Source organism: Protopterus annectens, chromosome 17.part0, assembly GCF_019279795.1.
Source record: "Protopterus annectens isolate FY-2018-M chromosome 17.part0, PAN1.0, whole genome shotgun sequence".
NCBI classification, from domain to species: Eukaryota; Metazoa; Chordata; order Ceratodontiformes; family Protopteridae; genus Protopterus; species Protopterus annectens.
The window spans coordinates 496,339,124-496,357,522 of record NC_056751.1 but is presented as its reverse complement, the minus strand read 5'-3'; the positions used below and the strand labels follow the sequence as shown (position 1 = coordinate 496,357,522).

Sequence of the window (18,399 nt, the reverse complement as noted above, 5' to 3'; positions counted from 1 at the left end):
AGTGGCTAAAAATAAGTATTCTAAAAGCTGAAAAAAACAGTTTTTAGCCAATGATCCTGAATCAGTGTGGAAAGGTCTACAAAACATTACAAACAACAGGAAACCACCCCCTACACTGCAGCTAATTACCAACTGGCTGATGACTTGAATGCTTTTTACTGCAAGTTTGATAAGCCCGAGGTTGCAAATGACACTGTTGCCAGTTGTGCCAGTGTTCAGACTTATATGACTTTCTCTTCCACACATTCTCACACTCGATCTGCATGAATTATCTCTGAAGTGGATGTGTGTCGTTTTTTAAAAATACTGAACATTAAGAAAGCAGCAGACCCAGATGGAGTTTCACCATTTTGTTTAAAAACGTGTGCTGATCATCTGTCTCCTGATTTTACTCAGATTTTTAATTAGTCATTAGAGCTGAGTGAAGTCCCCCTATGTTTCAAATATGCCACAATAATTCCAGTCCCTAAAAAGTCCAGTATAACAGGAATGGATGATTATAATCCTGTTGCTTTGACATTGGTTGTCATTAAGACTTTTGAAAGGCTGTTGTTAGCCTACTTTAGGATATTACAGCTCCCTCACTGGACCCCCTTCAGTTTGCTTATCAAGAGAACTGGTCAATGGATGATGCAGTTAATAGGGGTCTGCACTATATCTTGCAACATCTTGACAAGCCAGGGACATATGCAAGGATTCTGTTTGTTCACTTACATTCTGCATATAATATAATAATTCTGGAACTTCTTCACTTGAAACTCTCAGAGTTTTCCATTCCTGCCTCAACTTGTCAATGGTTCACCAATTTTCTGACCAATAGAAAATAGCAGGTGAAACTGAGGAAATTTATATCTAGCTATTGCATGATCAATGCGGATCCCACCCAGGGATGTGTGCACTCCCCACTGCTATTTTCCCTCTATACTAATGACTGCACCTCTAAGGACCTTTCTGTCAATCTTATTAAATACACAGACAAAACAACTATTATTGGGCTCATCAGGAATGGTGATGTCTGCATACAGATGGAAGGTTGAGCAGCAGGTCCTTTGGTATATTCTGAATAATCTGGAGATGACACTCTTAAAACTCCAGAGATGACAGTGGACTTTAGGAGTGGTACTACAATATTATCCCCCCATCTTTATATTTAATACTGCAGTATCAGTTGTGGAAAGTTTCAATGTTTTTGGGATTTATAATCTCTAGGGACTTGAAGTGGGAGACCAATGTAGGGTCCATCATAAAAATGGCACGACAGCGAATGTACTTTTTGTGACTGCTGAGGAAGTTCAACCTCCCACAGGAGCTGTTGATTCAGTTCTACACAGCAGTCATATATATATATATATATATATATATATATATATATATATATATATATATATATACATGGTTCCCCTTCACAAAGCTGAACGGCCATAATCTCAAAATGCATATGGTAAAGAACATATGCTCGAAATTGTAGACGCTCGACTGTGTGAATGGGGGACAGCATACAGCGCAGAATGGGAGATTTCCCTTTCTGCGCTGTAGTGTGATCTCGGAGTTGGAATAAATAAGTAGCGGGGGGTGTGCAGGGGGGCTTGCCCCCCTGCAGAAATACTTTTTTTGTGTTACTTTTTTTATTTCCCTTTCACGAAGTCGAGCTTCCGAAATTCGAGCATATGGCGTCGGCCATATGCATTTCGAGTTTCTGAATGTTCAACTTTTTGAAGGGGAACTATATATATATATATATATATATATATATATATATATATATATATATAAAACTAGAAAGCAATCTAAAAGCACAGTCCTGTCTGATGGAGTCATATAGGATTTTGTAGATTTATCTGGGAGCCCAGGTTGTTTAGGAGTGAAGACACCCATTTAAGAACTCTTGACATCTGGCAAAAGACTGTAAACATCAGTAAATAATCTAAATAATAAAGATGTGATGATAAGCATCTTTTAGATCTAATATTACCATAAATTTCATAAGAGGAATGATTGGTAACAGACTCTCAAGTGTCAACATTTTGAATTTTGGTGCTTTCACATTGCAAGGTTATTGGTTACCAGGAAAGCTTGTTCTTTGAAACCCAAACATTTTGGAGTAGAAGCCCTCCTCTCTTTGGTCTAAAGGCAATGGTAGTATGACTGACTTCTAGGGTAAGCATGTGTTGAAGAACCAGAGGAAAAACTCTGCTTGGTCTAGAGGGTGGGGAATAATTCTCCTGGAAGAAGGTATGTGTATCAAGTGCCAGCTATAACCCTCCTGAATGAGTATTAGTATGCAAGATTCTAAAACAATATGATGCCGAAGGGAAAGGCCGAGAGCCAGTCTACAGGACAGACACAGGGATGTAGGGATCAGAGATGATGGGATGGAATGCTTGCATTGTCATTTTGAAAGTATAGTCTGCCCCTTTTTCTGAAAGGGTTCCTCTTTTTTGTTGTTCCCCTTATGCCATTATCTTTTTTGCTCCTTGTTTGCCAGCAAATGGCAAGGAATGATTATTTTGTCTTTTTCTTTTTAAAGAAAAAAGTCAGAGAGTTTGTAAGATTTATAATGTGGGGCTTAAAAAGTAGTAACTCACTGAATTAATTTTCCCCTATCATCAAACTGTCTGTACACCTGAGTAGCAGCAGGGTCAAACAAAATCTCCTTGTCTTCATTAGAGTTTAAAATTGCAGGTTTTACCTCATCCAAAACATTGTCAGTACATACTCGGGTACATCTTCGCAAAACAATAGCAGTTGTTGGGGTCCTAGACAGAGTATTTGCACAATCATACACACCCTTCAAAGCATGTTTAGACATCTGATACAAGTTAGAAATTGTAGGATTCACACAGGATCTACCTTTTGAAGGACGTGTGGCAGAACAATCTAACAAGCTAGCAATCCCTGACAGAATAGACTTGAATAAGGACATTCTTTTTATGCTATTGGTATAATACCTTATCTACTAATCAGCAGGAGTATGGTCTTCTGCTTTTTTAGGGGAAGGGGGCTGAAGTTTGAGGGTCAGGATTATTGCATGCAGCATTTAACATATTCAATAAATTTAGCATAGGAGGAGGAAAGGGCATAGCATGAGAGAAGATATGATATGCTGCAAGTAGATTTATCTATCTAGGGGGAGCATTCATTTGTTACCCCAAAAATACATTATTTATCCTCGAACTAGTCTTCAGAAATCAAAACTTCTCTAATGGAGTTGGTGTGGACCAACCTTCCTTGCAATCAATGTCTTGGGCTTGAGAATAAAACAAAGAAAAGACACGGTCTCTGTCTATGCCAGAATCATCTGACAAATTTTCTTCAGGAATGATGTCTCTGCAGAATAGAAAACTTGCAATAAACTACTGGAAAAGGTAAGAAAACCATTGCTATGGACAGATACAATTTCTTTACCGACTTCCACTGCACAGCTACTTTATTCTGTAGAACTTTCCAGAGCCCCACACTCTCTGTGAAGTAATATTTCCTCAAGTCAGATTCTACACTTTCTTTCCTTCAATTTCCACTTGTTCCAAGTAATCTGGTACTTGCAGACTCTGTCACTCTTTTCTCTTCTCTGTGGCTTTCTAATGTATAAATGGCCAACTTCCTAAGTCAAGTTTATTCCAGCTGACCTGCCAACTTTGTCTTTAGATAGTCTCTCTATAGCTATCAGATTGCATGTCTAGTATTCACTTCTTTCATTTCAAGCATCAGTTCTGAATCTTGCACATTATTGTTTTCCATAATAAATCGCTTTGTAGTATAAATATAAAAAGTAACAATAAAAGTAAAATAAAGACATTTGATTTTTTTTCATACACACCTGTTTTTACGTCCTGCTGTTCCACAGATAACATTTATATTCTCAAACAGAATATTGAGAACTCTTTCTTTCTCCATGGCCTTTGGAAGGACTCGATTAATCGCATTAAAAATGTCTTCATGACTGATTTTTTTCTCGGGCTGTTGGCAGAAGATATTTACAAAAGTATGTTACTTTGGAAGAGCACACATCTATTAAATTATCTGTTTTTATGTGTAACTAAAAGACAGAATTCCCTGAATTTCTGTTATCCAAAGTCATGCTCAGACACAGTAAACTGAATAAACATTGTTAGAAAATAAATGATAAGACATGTCTTCAAATGGAAAAGGAAAATGCCATCTAGGTACCTCACAACTCAATTTGACCACTACTCATTTTAAATACAAGTGAGACGCACCACAGACAGTTAAAGGTAGCTAAGTAAAATAAAATGTAGCAGTGAAGACGAGCAGAGCTGGTCCACCACAGAGAAGTAAAACGTTAATGTTAAGATAAAAACAGAACACACTCTAAAACATAAATTCTGTGTGATGAGCACTTTCGGCAAATGCCTTCATCAGATCACATCAAAAGACTCAGACTGAACAGTTTTAAGCAGAGACCAATCAAGACTTCCTTCTCAGTTTCTGCCCTCTTAGTAAAGGTCTTAAAGGGAACACTCCATTTAATCCCAGTAATTTATCTGCTTGCAGATCTGCGATCCAGTGAATCTCTGCTATCTCTGTCAAATTGCACAGATCATCCTTTCTTGAATTTTCAGTCAGTACTTCCAATGCCATAAAATGAAAAGTATGATCAGGATAATTCATAACATGCTGTGATAAGGCATTTGTCTTAATTCTTAACCTAATGTCACTTACATCTCACAGAACCCTTTCTTTAAAAGGGCATACCTGCTGCACTTGTTGTTGAGAGGGGATGCAAAGGGTTCATAGCAAGGTTGGCCCCATCAGCAAAAGATCTTTTCTGCAACTTTCATGTTGATTGACTACTTGTGAGGCATTACAATGGACCTGCTTAACATGTCTGCTATAATGCTGGATTTCCCTGGAATGTGCATTGCTATCAGAAATCGACTGGATAAGATCACCCATCACCACACTGTCATAGATTCTCGACACAGGGGTAAGATTTGGTACTTCTTTGTTTGTTGATATAACAGACCACTGACATGTCCATCTGAATCACAATAGTCCTGGAGCAGACAGTATCTTGGAAGGCCTGGAAGACTAGAAGGACAGCTCTCATTTCCAGATCATTGATATACATATTGGCCTTTTTGGGTGACCATGTGTCTTGGACTGTCTTTCCCAAGAAATCTCCCCACCAAATTTGGGAAGTGTCCATGGCCTTGGGCTGAGGAGGAATAAAGAGACAACCTTGCATTATCTGATAAGAGTAATCAACCAAAGGCAGTAATTCTTGCGGACCTGAGTTATCTTGTTTTGGGTTGATAAAGGCTGGTGAAGAATGGACCACTCAGTTGCTATGGTCCACTGAAGAATTCTCATGTGATACCTTCCTAGCAGGACAAAAATTATTGCAGCAGCCACTGACCCCAGTGCTTGAAGGATCAAACAAGTTGAAAAAGGAGAAGTTAAATGATCTTTGTGACCTGGAATTGAATGGTTTGAATCCTTTGTACAGGGATAGAGGCTGTCAAGGATACCTTATTGAGCAAGGCTCCGATGAACTCCAATACTGGAGATGGTTTGAGATCAGATTTCTTGTAGTTGATGGAAATTCACAGGTGGAGCATAACTGGAGTACATAATCTCATGCTTTGATCAGATGATGCCTGGTTGGAATGGTTATGAGCTGATCATCCAAATAAGGAAACACCCACAATCCCCACAGTCTGGAGTGAGCTGTTACTACTGCGATAAATTTAGTTAACACCCTGGGGGCTTTGGTGAGACCAAAGGGCAGAGGTCTGAACTGGGGATGACTGTTTCCCAACCAAAAGTGTAGGTATCTTCTGGATCATCTATTCATTTTGATATGATAGCATGCATCATGAAGATCTATTGAGCACATCTTGTTGTCCTTGTGCAGAAAAGCCAGAATGGACTGAACCATGACCATATTGAGCTTTGTGTATTGTACTGACTTGTTCAGATTGCTGAGATCTAAAATTGGTCTACAGACCCCTGTTTTCTTTGGCACTAAAAAGAATCTTGAGTAAGTTCCATACTCTCTCTGGCCTGGTGGAATTTCTTGGCTTACTCTTTTTTCTAGCAGTTTGTTTATTTCTAGTGCTGCTGCTTCCCTCTGATTGGGTGGAACTTTGGAGATTTTGTTTACTATTAAGAGGGTAGTAGGGAAAAAGGGTATTAAATAACCTTTTGTAATCTCTAGCCAGGCTATCTGGTGCAGGGTTAAATGACCCCTGACTGCCTCCAGAGGTGATTGGGCTTCCTTTCAAGAGTGCTGGTAGGATCTGTGTGAGAAGGTGTCTCTAGATCCTTGTTTTTGTGGACCACCTCTGCCACATGGGTGGCTTCTTCCATAAGAGTTTCCCTTCTGTCCCTGGGAGAACTATCTTGAAATGGATCTTGGAAGGGACCTTAGAACTTTCTGAACCACATTTTTTGACCACCTCATTGATTCCTAGAAAAGGTCCTTTGAGGGGTCAAAAACATATGGCCACAGCACACAAGGTTTTACCTTCCTGCTCACGCCTGGATACTATGTCTTTAACTTTGGGGACAAATAAAGAACTACAATCAAAGGGACCATTGACAAAAGAAGACTTGAAGGGCTCCACAAAATCACACAGGCACATCCAGGAATGCCTCCTAGTGGAAATGCCTGAACCCAGCACCCTTGAAGTACCTTTAGCTGCATGGGAGATGAGCCTCATGGACAAGTTTGAAATAGATTGTAGGGTAGACAACTGTGAGGCAATCAAGTGGTCTGCCTTGGAAGTAATGGTCCCAGAGAGGGATTTGGTAAGTTCTTTAATCATATCCCTTTGGAGTCTAGTGACGTGTGCCAAATAATTCAGCAACTGAAGTGCAAAAGTCAATAAAGCTTATACATATTTCCTGAATCTGTCAAGCACCCTAGCCTCCATGTTAGGGAGATGAACAGAGAAAGTTTGCCCTACACGTTCTTTTTTTTTTGTGGCAGCTGCCATGACCATACCATCAACTGGTACTCCCTTGTTCCAGAATCCCTGTTCTTAGGTGGTGCCAGGATTGTCTCTGGTCTCCTTGGGATTGTTTCAACAGAATCAGACTCCTTTCACACCCATCAGGAGATCAAATCAATGAGGTCATTGGTGGGTAGAGACACCTAGGAGGTAGATAAGCCAGCTCCAAAAGCCTCCAAGAACACCAATTCTTCTTGTGAAGGGCTGTCAGTAGACCATCCCCCTCTTGGCTTGAGAATTTCTAGAATGTCTCCAAAGGAGACATCACCAGGTGTTGATCTTGGGGACCCTTCCCCCTCATTGAAGTCCTCTGTGACAGTCTCTTGAGGGGATTGTAAGTGCCTCCTCTTACACCTTCTCTTCCTAGGGACTTCTTCAGTAGGATGTTCCGGAGAAGTATTGGAAGATATCAATATACCTTGCTGGGTATCCTGGAGACTTTTCTGGGCTCACTGTCCCTGTGGTGTAGGAAGTTGAGGCTCAAGATGCAAAACCAACTGGTTCGGGGAAGTAGGAGCTGAGGATGGTGGAAACATCCTTTCCCTAAGAGTAGGGAAAGCTCTCTCTACTACCTTGAAAGTAGAATGCCTCAGAGAGAAAGAGTCCAATAGCTCTGAGAAGACATGCTTCCAGACCATAGGCTCCCAACAACTTGAAGGCAAACTACTCGAGGAAGGAGATGGAGCTGAGCTGTCCAATGCTGAGGCTCTGAGGGGCAGAGATGGCTCTGACACTCTTGGAGTCAACTCCAACATCCTGGATCCAGTGCTGATGCTACAGCTGCAAGGGTGATCCAGCTCCAATGGGCTCAGAGCTCGTCCACTCAGAGATGCCACTGGAGTAGAATATATCATGATCTTTAGATATGATGTGGATGGTACAAGCATCCTCAGATGTGACTGCTCTGAAGCCAGAGGTTGGATCAGAGAAGAAGATGGTATAGGTGAGGCAGTACTCACAAAGGTCTCTGGAACTGATAGGGTAGGAGCCAGGAGAATCCCCATTTGAATCTGTTTCAAGAAGAATTTCTCATTCTCCTTTCCACATTAGTTTCAGTCAGACTTCTGGAGGAATGAGACGAAGATGATATGGATGAAGTTCTAGAATGGTGACACTTGGGAGACCAATCTAGAAAGGGAGAAGCGAGACAGGAGGACACCAGATCCAAGAGCAGAGGAGATCTGATCAATGGTGATTTATCTTATTTTGTCTTCAAATCCAAAGGGGTTGGCAATGAAGATTTTGTCTTTGGATCTGAAAGGGTTGGATCTGAAGTTTTCATAAACATGTGAGGCAGTTCTGCGTCCAGAGTTGTGGAGCTTGTTGGATCTGGGGAATGCTTTTTAGCCTCTTTTTTATCAGTTTTATTACGGGTTTGAGCCCTAGATGCTGCTTCAGAAGATTTAGAAGGAAGTTACCCTCTCAAGATCAACTTATTCTTTCAGTCAGTTAATGCCCTAGGGTGAGAGCTTTACATATATCATAAGCAGAATCTAAATATGCTGGGCCTAAACAATATACACACTCTGAGTGTGCATCAATCTGGAATTTTATGGCCACAGGCTGTTCATTTTTTAAAAACAGAAGATTTTTCAGCCACAATCTAATTTAAAGGAACAAACAGTAGACAGATTTTTGTAAGAAAAAGAAAGAAGAAAAGAAAAAAAGGGGAAAATGAAGTATTACCAATGATGGTAATTCAGGAAAGAAAGATTACCAACAATGGTATTAGAGAATTACACTACTACAGCATAAAAGACAATGGAGGATGTATAATTATAAAGTTTAAAAAAACATATGAGTTAGAAAAATATACTCACAAACACTACTTCTTGAGAGTTTGCAGTGACTATGTTTGTATGCAAAGGCAGCAAAATGAGATCTGAGGTATTTTAGAGAATTAGTGCATTGTGGGTAAAGGAGGAGCTCAAGAGTTTTTAGTGTTTCACAAACGGGAAAAAATATCTTAGTCTAGATCCAAGGGTTGGATCCGAACCTATTTGTTGAGGAACGAATGGAAATTAAAATATCAGACCATCTAGTCTGCAATATTTGCTGAGTAAAAACTGGACCATGTAGCTACTTCCAAATGGATCTAGAGTTTACACCCATTCATAAAGGCCCAGATGCAGCAACTGCTCTAGTAGAATGAACCTTAAGATATAGATATATAGATATAAGATAGGTGGAGATAGCTTCATAAGAAACCGTCTTTCCCTTTTTTTTCTTACTATCATATGAAGGAAAAAGTTGATTGGTTTTATAGGGGTACTATATCAACTGTCTTTGTATCTCCGCATAATGAAGGATTCTCACTTTATTATTTTATGGGTTATTGCATAAGATAGAGACCATGGCAGTTCAATTAAGTTAACTCAGAACCTAATTTGGGGATAAAGTACGGCTTGGTTATAAGACTGACTCCGCTCTTCTGAACAAAACAAGAAAGGTTGGATAGATATGACCTGCAACTCAGATATCTATCTTGTAGAATTTAAAGCTACTAGTAAGTTAAATATTTTAGAGAAGAGCTGGCTACTTGTTCAGATGGATGTTGAAATAACATTTGCAAAACAAAATTCAAATTCTAAGAGAATTCTCCTTCTTTCTTAGTAGCCCTACTTTAAAATTGTTTAATTTGAAATAACAAAAATCAAGGGGTTCAGTGGCAAATAGACTGATATTATTGAAGGATGTACCTTTACTGAATATGCATGTTAGGCCAAAACTGAGGAATTAACACAGGTATTGGAGAAACGAGGATGTCCAAAATGGGTTCTGTTATCTATTTTGGCACCAAAGGGAAATATTTTTTCATTTGGCTAAATACAATTTCTAGCAGCAGAATTTCTTACCTTCGTAAATACCTTTTGCATGTTTTCAGAAAAAAAAAAACTGCCTAAAAGGAATCAAAAACTCATCATCCAAAGAGATTCAGATTTTGTATATTTAGATGAATCAGAAATCCCTTGTTCTGTATGAGCAAGTCCACTCTGCATAAAAGTTTCTGGCAAATGTCCCTGTCCCGTTGCATGAAAAGGGTTCATAGGTTCATACGTGTATACTAGGCTATCTGCCCTAGGGCATTTATAAGCCTAGCCAGAATGTGTTTGGCTTTCGCCACCCATTTTAAATTTATTTTGCTATGCCCTTTTTCGAGGTTAGTATACTGTGCCTCTGTCTAACAGTGACACAGAAGTGATACCCGGGGTAAACCTACGATCTCCCATCCACTCATCAAGATTCCTCTTGAAGAGAGTCAATGAGGGACTCTGCCTAACCTGGACTGGGATTTTATTCCAGAGTGAAGGGAGCCTCTGGGTTATGAATCTGTCCCTCCAGCATGTCCTATTTATTTCAGTGCTGAGGTTCAAGTCTCGAGCACGTAGCTCGATGGGATTTGGATTTTCTGAGGTGCAGCATGTCCATTAATTCCAGGTTTGACATGGCTTTATACGTCAGGCACAGATCGCCTCTGAACAGGCGGTATGCCACTGAGTAGAGCTGGAGTTTCTTTAACCGGGCAGCATATGGCATCTGTTTGAGCCCTTTGATCCTCTTGGTGAGGTACTTTTGGGGTCTTTCCAGTTGCTGCAGGTGTCTTTTAAGGTACATCCCAAAAGGGGCATTGTACTCAATTATGGGCCTGATGAGGGATGAGTAAAGAGGCACGATGACGTCCCCTGATCTAGATGTGAACCCCTTCATGATTAGGTGGGCTATATAAAATGTTTTTCTAACCACTTTGGCCACGTGGTTGTCAAATGAGAGATTGCTATCAACTTGGGTCCCCAGGTCCCTAATTACTTCTTCTGTACTTAATGGATTACCACCTATGTGGTAATTTGTGGGCACTTTGATTTGCCAAAGGGGATGACTTTACACTTTTTGGCATTTAGCTTGAGGCCATGGCTCTGGCACCAGTTGTCTGTTTCTATGAGGCCCTTTTGGAGGATGCTTGTGTCGACTGAAGAGTCGATTATGGCGCCCAGTTTGCAGTCATCTGCAAACTTGGTCAGCCACAGTCCTTCCATGTTGGCCTGTACCTCCGAGAAATATATACCGAACAAGAGAGGTCACAGGACTGAGTCTTGTGGGACACCACTTGTAACTGGTTTGGAGTCTGACATGGCTCCAGCAATGCTAACCATGTGGGTTCTGTCCTTGAGCCAGTTTGCAATCCATCTAGTGACATAGGGTCTTATATTTAAGCTGGTGAGCTTATCTATAATGCCTGAGTGGGGTATTGTATCGAAGGCTTTTGCGAGGTCCAGGTAGGCTGTGTGGACCACCTTCCCCTCGTCAATGGCCTTGGTGACTGTTTCAAAGAAATCAACCAGGTTTAAGAGGCAGGATCTGCCCTTAACAAAGCCGAACTGGGTGGCATCCAGTGTTTGTAGGTCCCCAATATCTTTATTTATGAGGTCCATGATGATCCTTTCCATAGCTTTGCAGGCCAAGCTAGTCAGGCTTATGGGGCGATAGTTTCCAGGATCCATTGAGGCACCACCTTTATGGAGAGGGACCACTGTTGCTGTACGCCACTCTTTGGGCACATATCCTGTAGTAAGGCTGAGATTGAACAGTAGTTTTATGTTTGGGTTTAGCTCTTCTTGGAGTTCATGTAGGACGCAGCCTGGGACACCATCTGGTCCCATTGATGCTGTGTTTTTGCTTTGGAGAGGGCGGCTCTTACCTGAGCATCTGAGATGTCAGGGGGGCAGCACTCTGCTGGGATAGATATTTGCCCTTTTGGTGGGGGGGGGGAGAAGTTTGCGCTGAACCTGTCAGCTAGGATGTTGGCAATGTCTGTGGGTTCGGTGTATTTTTTGTCATTTTGGACTAATTCTGAGCATATCTGGGAATTACCACCCAGGTTCCTAACATAACTAAAGAAAGCCTTGTGATTATCCTTAGTGTCCTGTGCAATTTTTCTCTCAAAGCTAGCCTTAGACAATTTTATGTGTGCCCATAGTTTTTTGCTAATACTGATCAGTGATGCCTTCCCTTTTTGGGATTTTGCTCTATCATTTAGTAGCTTCCTCCTTCTATTGTATAGTTTGTTTATGGCTGGGGTCCACCAGACAGGACGTCTGCCTTTGGAGGATTGGGTCTTGGTTTTATTTGGGATCGCATGATCCATGCATTCCTGAAGGTGTTCATAGAATGCGTTTATAAAGGATTCTGCAGTCTGGGCCGTATTTTCCACAGGCCCGGGGCTTTAAAGGATTCCACCTCAGTTTTGAGGAGTGTGAAATTTGCTTTAGAGAAGTTTTTCACTGTGGTTTTCTGGGCAGGGGGGGTGGGGTCAGGATGTGAATATCCAGTGAGATTATTTTATGGTCTGATCTTACCAGTGAGGGATACACTTCTGGTCTGGAGCATAGAGTCCCCATGTTGGTGATGATCAGGTCCAGTATGTTTTCCCCTCTTGTGGGAGTGGTAACAAGTTGTTCCATAGCATTTGAGTTTATAAATTCTAGGAACCTTTGGGCTAGGGTGTTGGAGCTAGAGTAATGCTCCCAGTCTATGTTTGGGTAGTTGAAGTCGCCCAATATAATGGTGTTTGGAGAGACCTTCATATTTTCCAGTGTTCTCAGGAAGGCCGAGTGGGGTTCCTGGGTTTGGGAGGGTGGTCTGTAGCAGGCTATAAACTGAAAGGCAGTTTTACCCACTGTTAGTTGCACATGGATAGTCTCTGATGCTTCGTGCTTTGCCACCAACTTGGAGGTGTGGGTATCTTTGATGAATATCGATACTCCTCCTCCTTTTGTGGTTCGGTCCAAGTTTTGGGGCCGAAAAGCATGGTATGAGGTATAACCTGGTAGTGCTGGGGTGCTCTCGGGAGCCCTGAACCAGGTTTCTGTTACTGCACAGATATCGATGTTCTCCATGCTAAGGAGAGTTTCGAAAAGTGCATCTTGAGGTTTAGACTTCTGGCGTTGAGTAGCATTACTCTTAGTTTCTTATCCCTTGTGATACCTATGGAGGTGGGTTTGTCTTTTGAGCCTTGCCTAAAAAGGCACTATGGAGGTAGCAAGAGCCTTTGACAATATCTGAAAGCCCAGGGTGACAGGTGCAAGCCGTCCCTAGCGAAGCATCGTGGCTTGTTGAGCATATCATCCCAAGCTGACAGGCATTGGATCCCCTTTGAATGACACCAGTACTTAAGCCAATTGTTGAAATTGATCATCTTGTCTTCATATTGTGACATCATTCTTGGTGAGGGTAAGATGCTACTCAAGGTCAGGGTCATACCGGCCTGGGCTACATGCTCAGAGAGCTCCTTTATGTCTCTTTTCATGTAGTCCAGGGAGGTACGTCTCAGGTCATTCACACCAGCATGGACAATGACTGAGTCATATTTGTACTTGCCTTGGAGTGACCTGAGTGCTTGTGTTATGTGGCGGATCCTAGCCCGACAGGCTGCTCACCGTGACCCTCTCCTTGTTCAGCCTGGTGAGCGGGACGTCAGTGTGCCTGACGATAGAGTCACCTATTACAAGTGTATCAGGTGTGTTGTTTAGTCTTAAGGGCTGTGACTGTTTGGCACACTGGCTTTGTGAGATATGTGTTGCACGTGTTTTGTTTTGGGGTAGCGGCTGCTTGGGTGTCTGCTTTGGAGGTCTCTGCTGCTTGGCAGATCTTTATTTAGAGCCTCCAGTATGTTTTTGTGTGATTATGTGTTTGGTTTGCTGTCGTGGTAGGTCTATGTGAGACTGGAATTGTAGTGAGTGTGGTTTCCTTCTCCTCCTGACTGGTTATGCCAGTACTGAGTTGAGAGAGCTTAGCCTCCAGTTTGGCTATATGGTTGCTTCTCTCACATGTGTTGGAATTTGTTGGGAGGAGGAGAGGGTTGTCTGTGTACATGAGGCAGTTGTAACATTGCCTCAAGATTCCCAGATTCACCAGCTGGACCGGAGAGGAGATTGACAACTGACCTTTGGACATGCTAGAATAATATTGGGAATTCCTTAATAATTGAAAACCAGGGCCAATGGGGAGTGAGGGTGTAGTGCTTTTAATTTTTAGTGCTGACTTATATAATTGCTTTAGTGAGCAAGTGCCAGGTAACTTAAGTGCAATGTGTTACAGGTAACTTAAATGCAAAACGACAAACAGTAACTTTCTTTCAAGTGAAACAAGGAAATAAGTATAGTAAGCAATGCAGGTATCACTAGTGATCCACAGAAGCTGAGAAGCCGCTTTTTGTGGAATTAGCGTTCCATGGAAATAACAAGCAAACAAACAACAAGCATATAAACAAAGCTAGATTCAGCAGGCCTGGATCTAGTCTATGCTACAGCAAACAAGGTGTACCAATTTCAGTAAGATACAGTTCAAATATTCAGGCACTATAAACCTTTAACCAGAAATTCCCAGCTCAGAAGGGCAGAGTCCAGCCTCTTCTCCCACAAGAGTGCAGACCACAAACCTTCTTAATGTAAAATAACTGGCCTGAAGCCCAAGTGCTTAAACCAGAACTAATACACTTTAAGAATAACAGACACTGGGCTCTCAATCAGCAGTTCCCAACTTAGAAGGATGAAAGCTACCTGTCCTGCCACCACAGTGCATGCCACAAACCTTCCTAATGTAAAACAACTGGTCTGAAGCCCAAGTGCTTAATCCAAAAGACTTAGAATGATAGCTACACTTTAATCAAGTTACTACCAAGCAGTAATAAATACAATTGAATACTTTAGAGAATGCCTGGATTAGTGCTCAAGTTACACAAACAAAGCTAGATCCAGCAGGCCCGAATCCAGTCTATGCCACAGCAAACAAGGCACCAACTTCAGTAAGAAGCAGTTCAGATATGCATGCACTATAAGCCTTCAACCAGAAATTCCCAACTCAGAAGGGCAGAGTCCAGCCTCTCCTCCCACAAGAGTGCAGACCACGAACCCTCTTAATGTAAAATAACTGGCCTGAAAGCCCAAGTGCTTAAACCAGAATTAATACACTTTTAGAATAACAGACACTGAGCCCTCAATCAGCAGTTCCCAACCTAGAAGGATGTAAGCTACCTGTTCTGCCACTACAGTGCAGACCACAAACCCTCTCAGTGCAAAACAACTGGTCCAAAGCCCAAGTGTTTAAACCAAAAGGCTTAGAATGAGTTACACCAAGCAGTAATAAATACAATTGAGTACTTTTAAGATGATGCAAAAGTAAAAAAAGTAGGTAGAAACACAAGTACAGTAAAAGCAGATGAAATTTTTTTTTTTTGTACTTGGCTAATGGCCCTGGAGCCTTTTTGCAAGCCTAACCCATAGGATTACCTTGGTATCATGCCACCCAACCTTAGTTCCCAGCGCCTCTGTCGAGTAAAGCCACTAGAATGATCCCTGGGGTGAATTTTCTATTTCCCATCCACTCATTAAGATTTCTCTAGAAGAGGGCCAGTGAGGTGCTCTGCTTGACATGTATGGGAAGTCTATTCCATAGCATGGGCAGTCTCCGGGTTATGAACCTGTCCCTCTAGCATGTTCTGTTGATTGTGGTAATGAGGTTGAGGTCTCTGGAGTGTATGGTGTGGAGGGATTGGGATTTCTTTAGATGTAGCATTTCTAACAGAGCTGGGTCAGACATGGCTTTGTAAGTCAAGCAGAGATCGCCTCTAAGTAGGCGATATGAGACAGAGAATATTCAGAGTTTTTTGAGTCTGTCCATATAGGACAAGTAAGGCCTAGGATCCTCTTTGTGAGGTACTTTTGCAACCCCTCCAGTTGTTGTGGGTGTCTAGTGAGGTACATGCCAAATGGGGCACTGTACTCAATGATTTGCCCAATGAGGGAAGAGTAGGGAAGATAATGATCTCTTTCTTCCTGGATGCAAAATCCTTAGTAATGAGATGTGCCACATAGAAGGACTTTCTGACCAGAGTGGCAATGTGGTGGTCAAAAGAGAGGCTGCTGTCAACCTGTGTTCCCAGATCTCATATAACACCTTCTGTGTTCAGTGGAGAACCATCAATGTGGTAATTCATGGGAACCAGGTTTTTCCAAAGGGGATGATAACACATTTTTATGGCATTGAGCTTAAGGCCATGGTTCTGACACCAGTCGTTGGTCTCGGTGAGGCCTTTCTGTAGGATGTCAATATCACTCGGAGAGTTAATAATAGCTCCCAACATGCAGTCATCTGTGAACTTTGTCAGTCAGAGACCCTTCTTGTTGGCCTGGTCTTCAGAGAAGTAGATACCAAACAGGAGAGGACCCAGGACTGAACCCTGTGGGACTCCACTCGTGACTGGTCAGCAGTCTGACTTGGAGTCAGCTGCTTTCACACGGTGGGTTCTACTTGTGAGCCAGTTTGCAACCCACTTAGTGATACAGGGGTTGATGTCTAGCTTAGTGAGTTTTTCCATGATTCCTGAGTGGGGAATGGTATCAAAGGCCTTGGCCAGATCAAGGTAGGCTCTATGAGCTACTTTGCCTTCATCCACAGCTCTGGTGACTGACTAGTTGACCAAATTGAGCAGGCATGATCTACACTTCACAAAACCAAACTGTGTGGGATCCAGAGTTTGGAGATTCCCTATATCCCTGTTTATTAGGCCCATGATGATGCATTCCATAACTTTGCATATCAGATGCATCAGGCTAATGGGAGATAATTCCCTGGGTTTGCAGTCACTCCTCCTTTGTGGAGAGGGATGACTGTAGCAGTGTGACATTCAGTAAGCACAAAGCCTGAGGTGAGGCTGTGATTGAACAGGGCACACAAGTGAGGTGCCAGTTTACTCTGTAGTTCATGTAGAACACAGCCAGGGATATTGTCAGGTCCCATATAAGCTGTATTCTTGGCCTTGGACAGTGCTGCTTTAACCTGTGCAGCAGTAATACTGGGTGCCTGGCAATCTACTGGTATTGAGACTGGTTCCTTGGGGGAGGAGTAAAGTTGGCACTGAATCTATATGTCAGTATATTGGCAACATCTGTTGGCTTGTTATAGGAGGTACCATTGTGCAGTAGCTCAGAGCAAATGTGGGTATTGTCGTAGAGATTCCTTACATAACTATAGAAGGCCTTGTGGTTGTCTTTACTATCTGCTGCAATTCTGTTTTCATAGCTAGCTTTAGAGGACTTGATGAGGGATTTCAACTTTTTGTTGAGGCTGATAAGGGAGTTTTTCCAGTCTTGAGGCTTCACCTTATTCCGCATCAGTTTCCTTCTTCTGTTGTAGAGTTTGTTTATGGCATGGGAGCACCAGATTGGCTTCCTTTTTTTGGAGGAGAGCACCTTGGTTCTATTGGGTATGGCGAGATCCATGCATTTGTGTACGTGTTCGTAAAGTGCATTGTTGTATGATTTGGAGGTCATGCAACTGTTCTCCATTTGCATGGGCACCCTGAAGTTAGCCACCACTGTTTTTAAGAGCCCAAAATTAGCTGGAGACGTTTTTCATGGTGGTTACCTTTACGGGGGGGGGGGGGAAGGGGGGGGCTATGGATTTCTAAGGTGATTAGTTTGTGGTTGGATCTAACCAGGCAGGAGTTGACTATAGGTGTTGAGCAAAAGTCACCCATGTTAGCAATGACCAGGTCAAGGATGTTGTTACCTCTAGTGGGTGTAAGAATGAGCTGGTCCAGGGCATTGGAATTAATGAATTCCAGGAAACATTAGGCAAGTGTATTGGTACATGAGTAGTTTTCCCAGTTAATGGAGGGGTAGTTGAAATCGCCCAGTATGAGAGTGTTAGGTTGGACCCTAATATTCTCCAGGGTGCTTAGGAACATGGAGTGTGAGTCTTGGGACATGGTTGGAGATCTATAGCAGCCTATAACTTGAAGTGATGTCTTACCCAATGTTAGCTGCACCCAAAGTATCTCAGATGCGTTATGTTGGGCTGCCAGTCTGGAGGTGTGTGCATCCTTTATGAATATGGAAACACCACCACCTTTGGAGCTTCGGTCCAAGTTCTGGGGCCAAAAAGTGTGGAATGAGTTATAGCCTGGTAGTGCACGGGTGCTTTCTGCTGCCTTGAACTAAGTCTCTGTTACTGCACAAATGTTGATGTTCACCATTTTAAGGAGTGCTTCAAGTGAGTGCATTTTGAGATTTAGATTTCAAGCGTTGAGCTGCATGACCCTCAGATTGCATTTGTTTCTAGCTGTTATGATGGTAATTTGATCTTTGGAACACTGCCTAAAAAAGGCATTATAGGGGTGGAAAGAGCTTTGGCCAGTATCCAGAAGCCCAGAGGTGACAGATGCAGGCCATCTCTGGCAAAACATCAAGGTCTGTCAATCATGTCATCCCAGGCAGACAGATACTGGATCCCCTTAGAATGACACCAGAAACATAGCCAATTGTTGAAATCAAACACTTTCTGCTTGTACTGTGGTATCATTCTGGGTGATGGTAGAATGCTGCTTAGCGGTAGGGTCATACCCACCTGGGCTACATAATCCAAGAGC

General features: G+C 42.2%; 1 protein-coding gene across 1 annotated transcript in view; it reads right to left on the bottom strand.

Moving 5' to 3' along the window:
• CCHR17.PART0H19orf81 (chromosome chr17.part0 C19orf81 homolog) overlaps window positions 1-18,399 on the bottom strand; it is a 360,271-nt gene that overhangs the window by 35,912 nt on the left and 305,960 nt on the right. Inside the window, exon 3 of the mRNA XM_044059194.1 lies at window positions 3,818-3,957. Coding sequence (XP_043915129.1) covers window positions 3,818-3,957 — 140 coding nt within the window. The remainder of the gene's footprint in view (window positions 1-3,817; window positions 3,958-18,399) is intronic.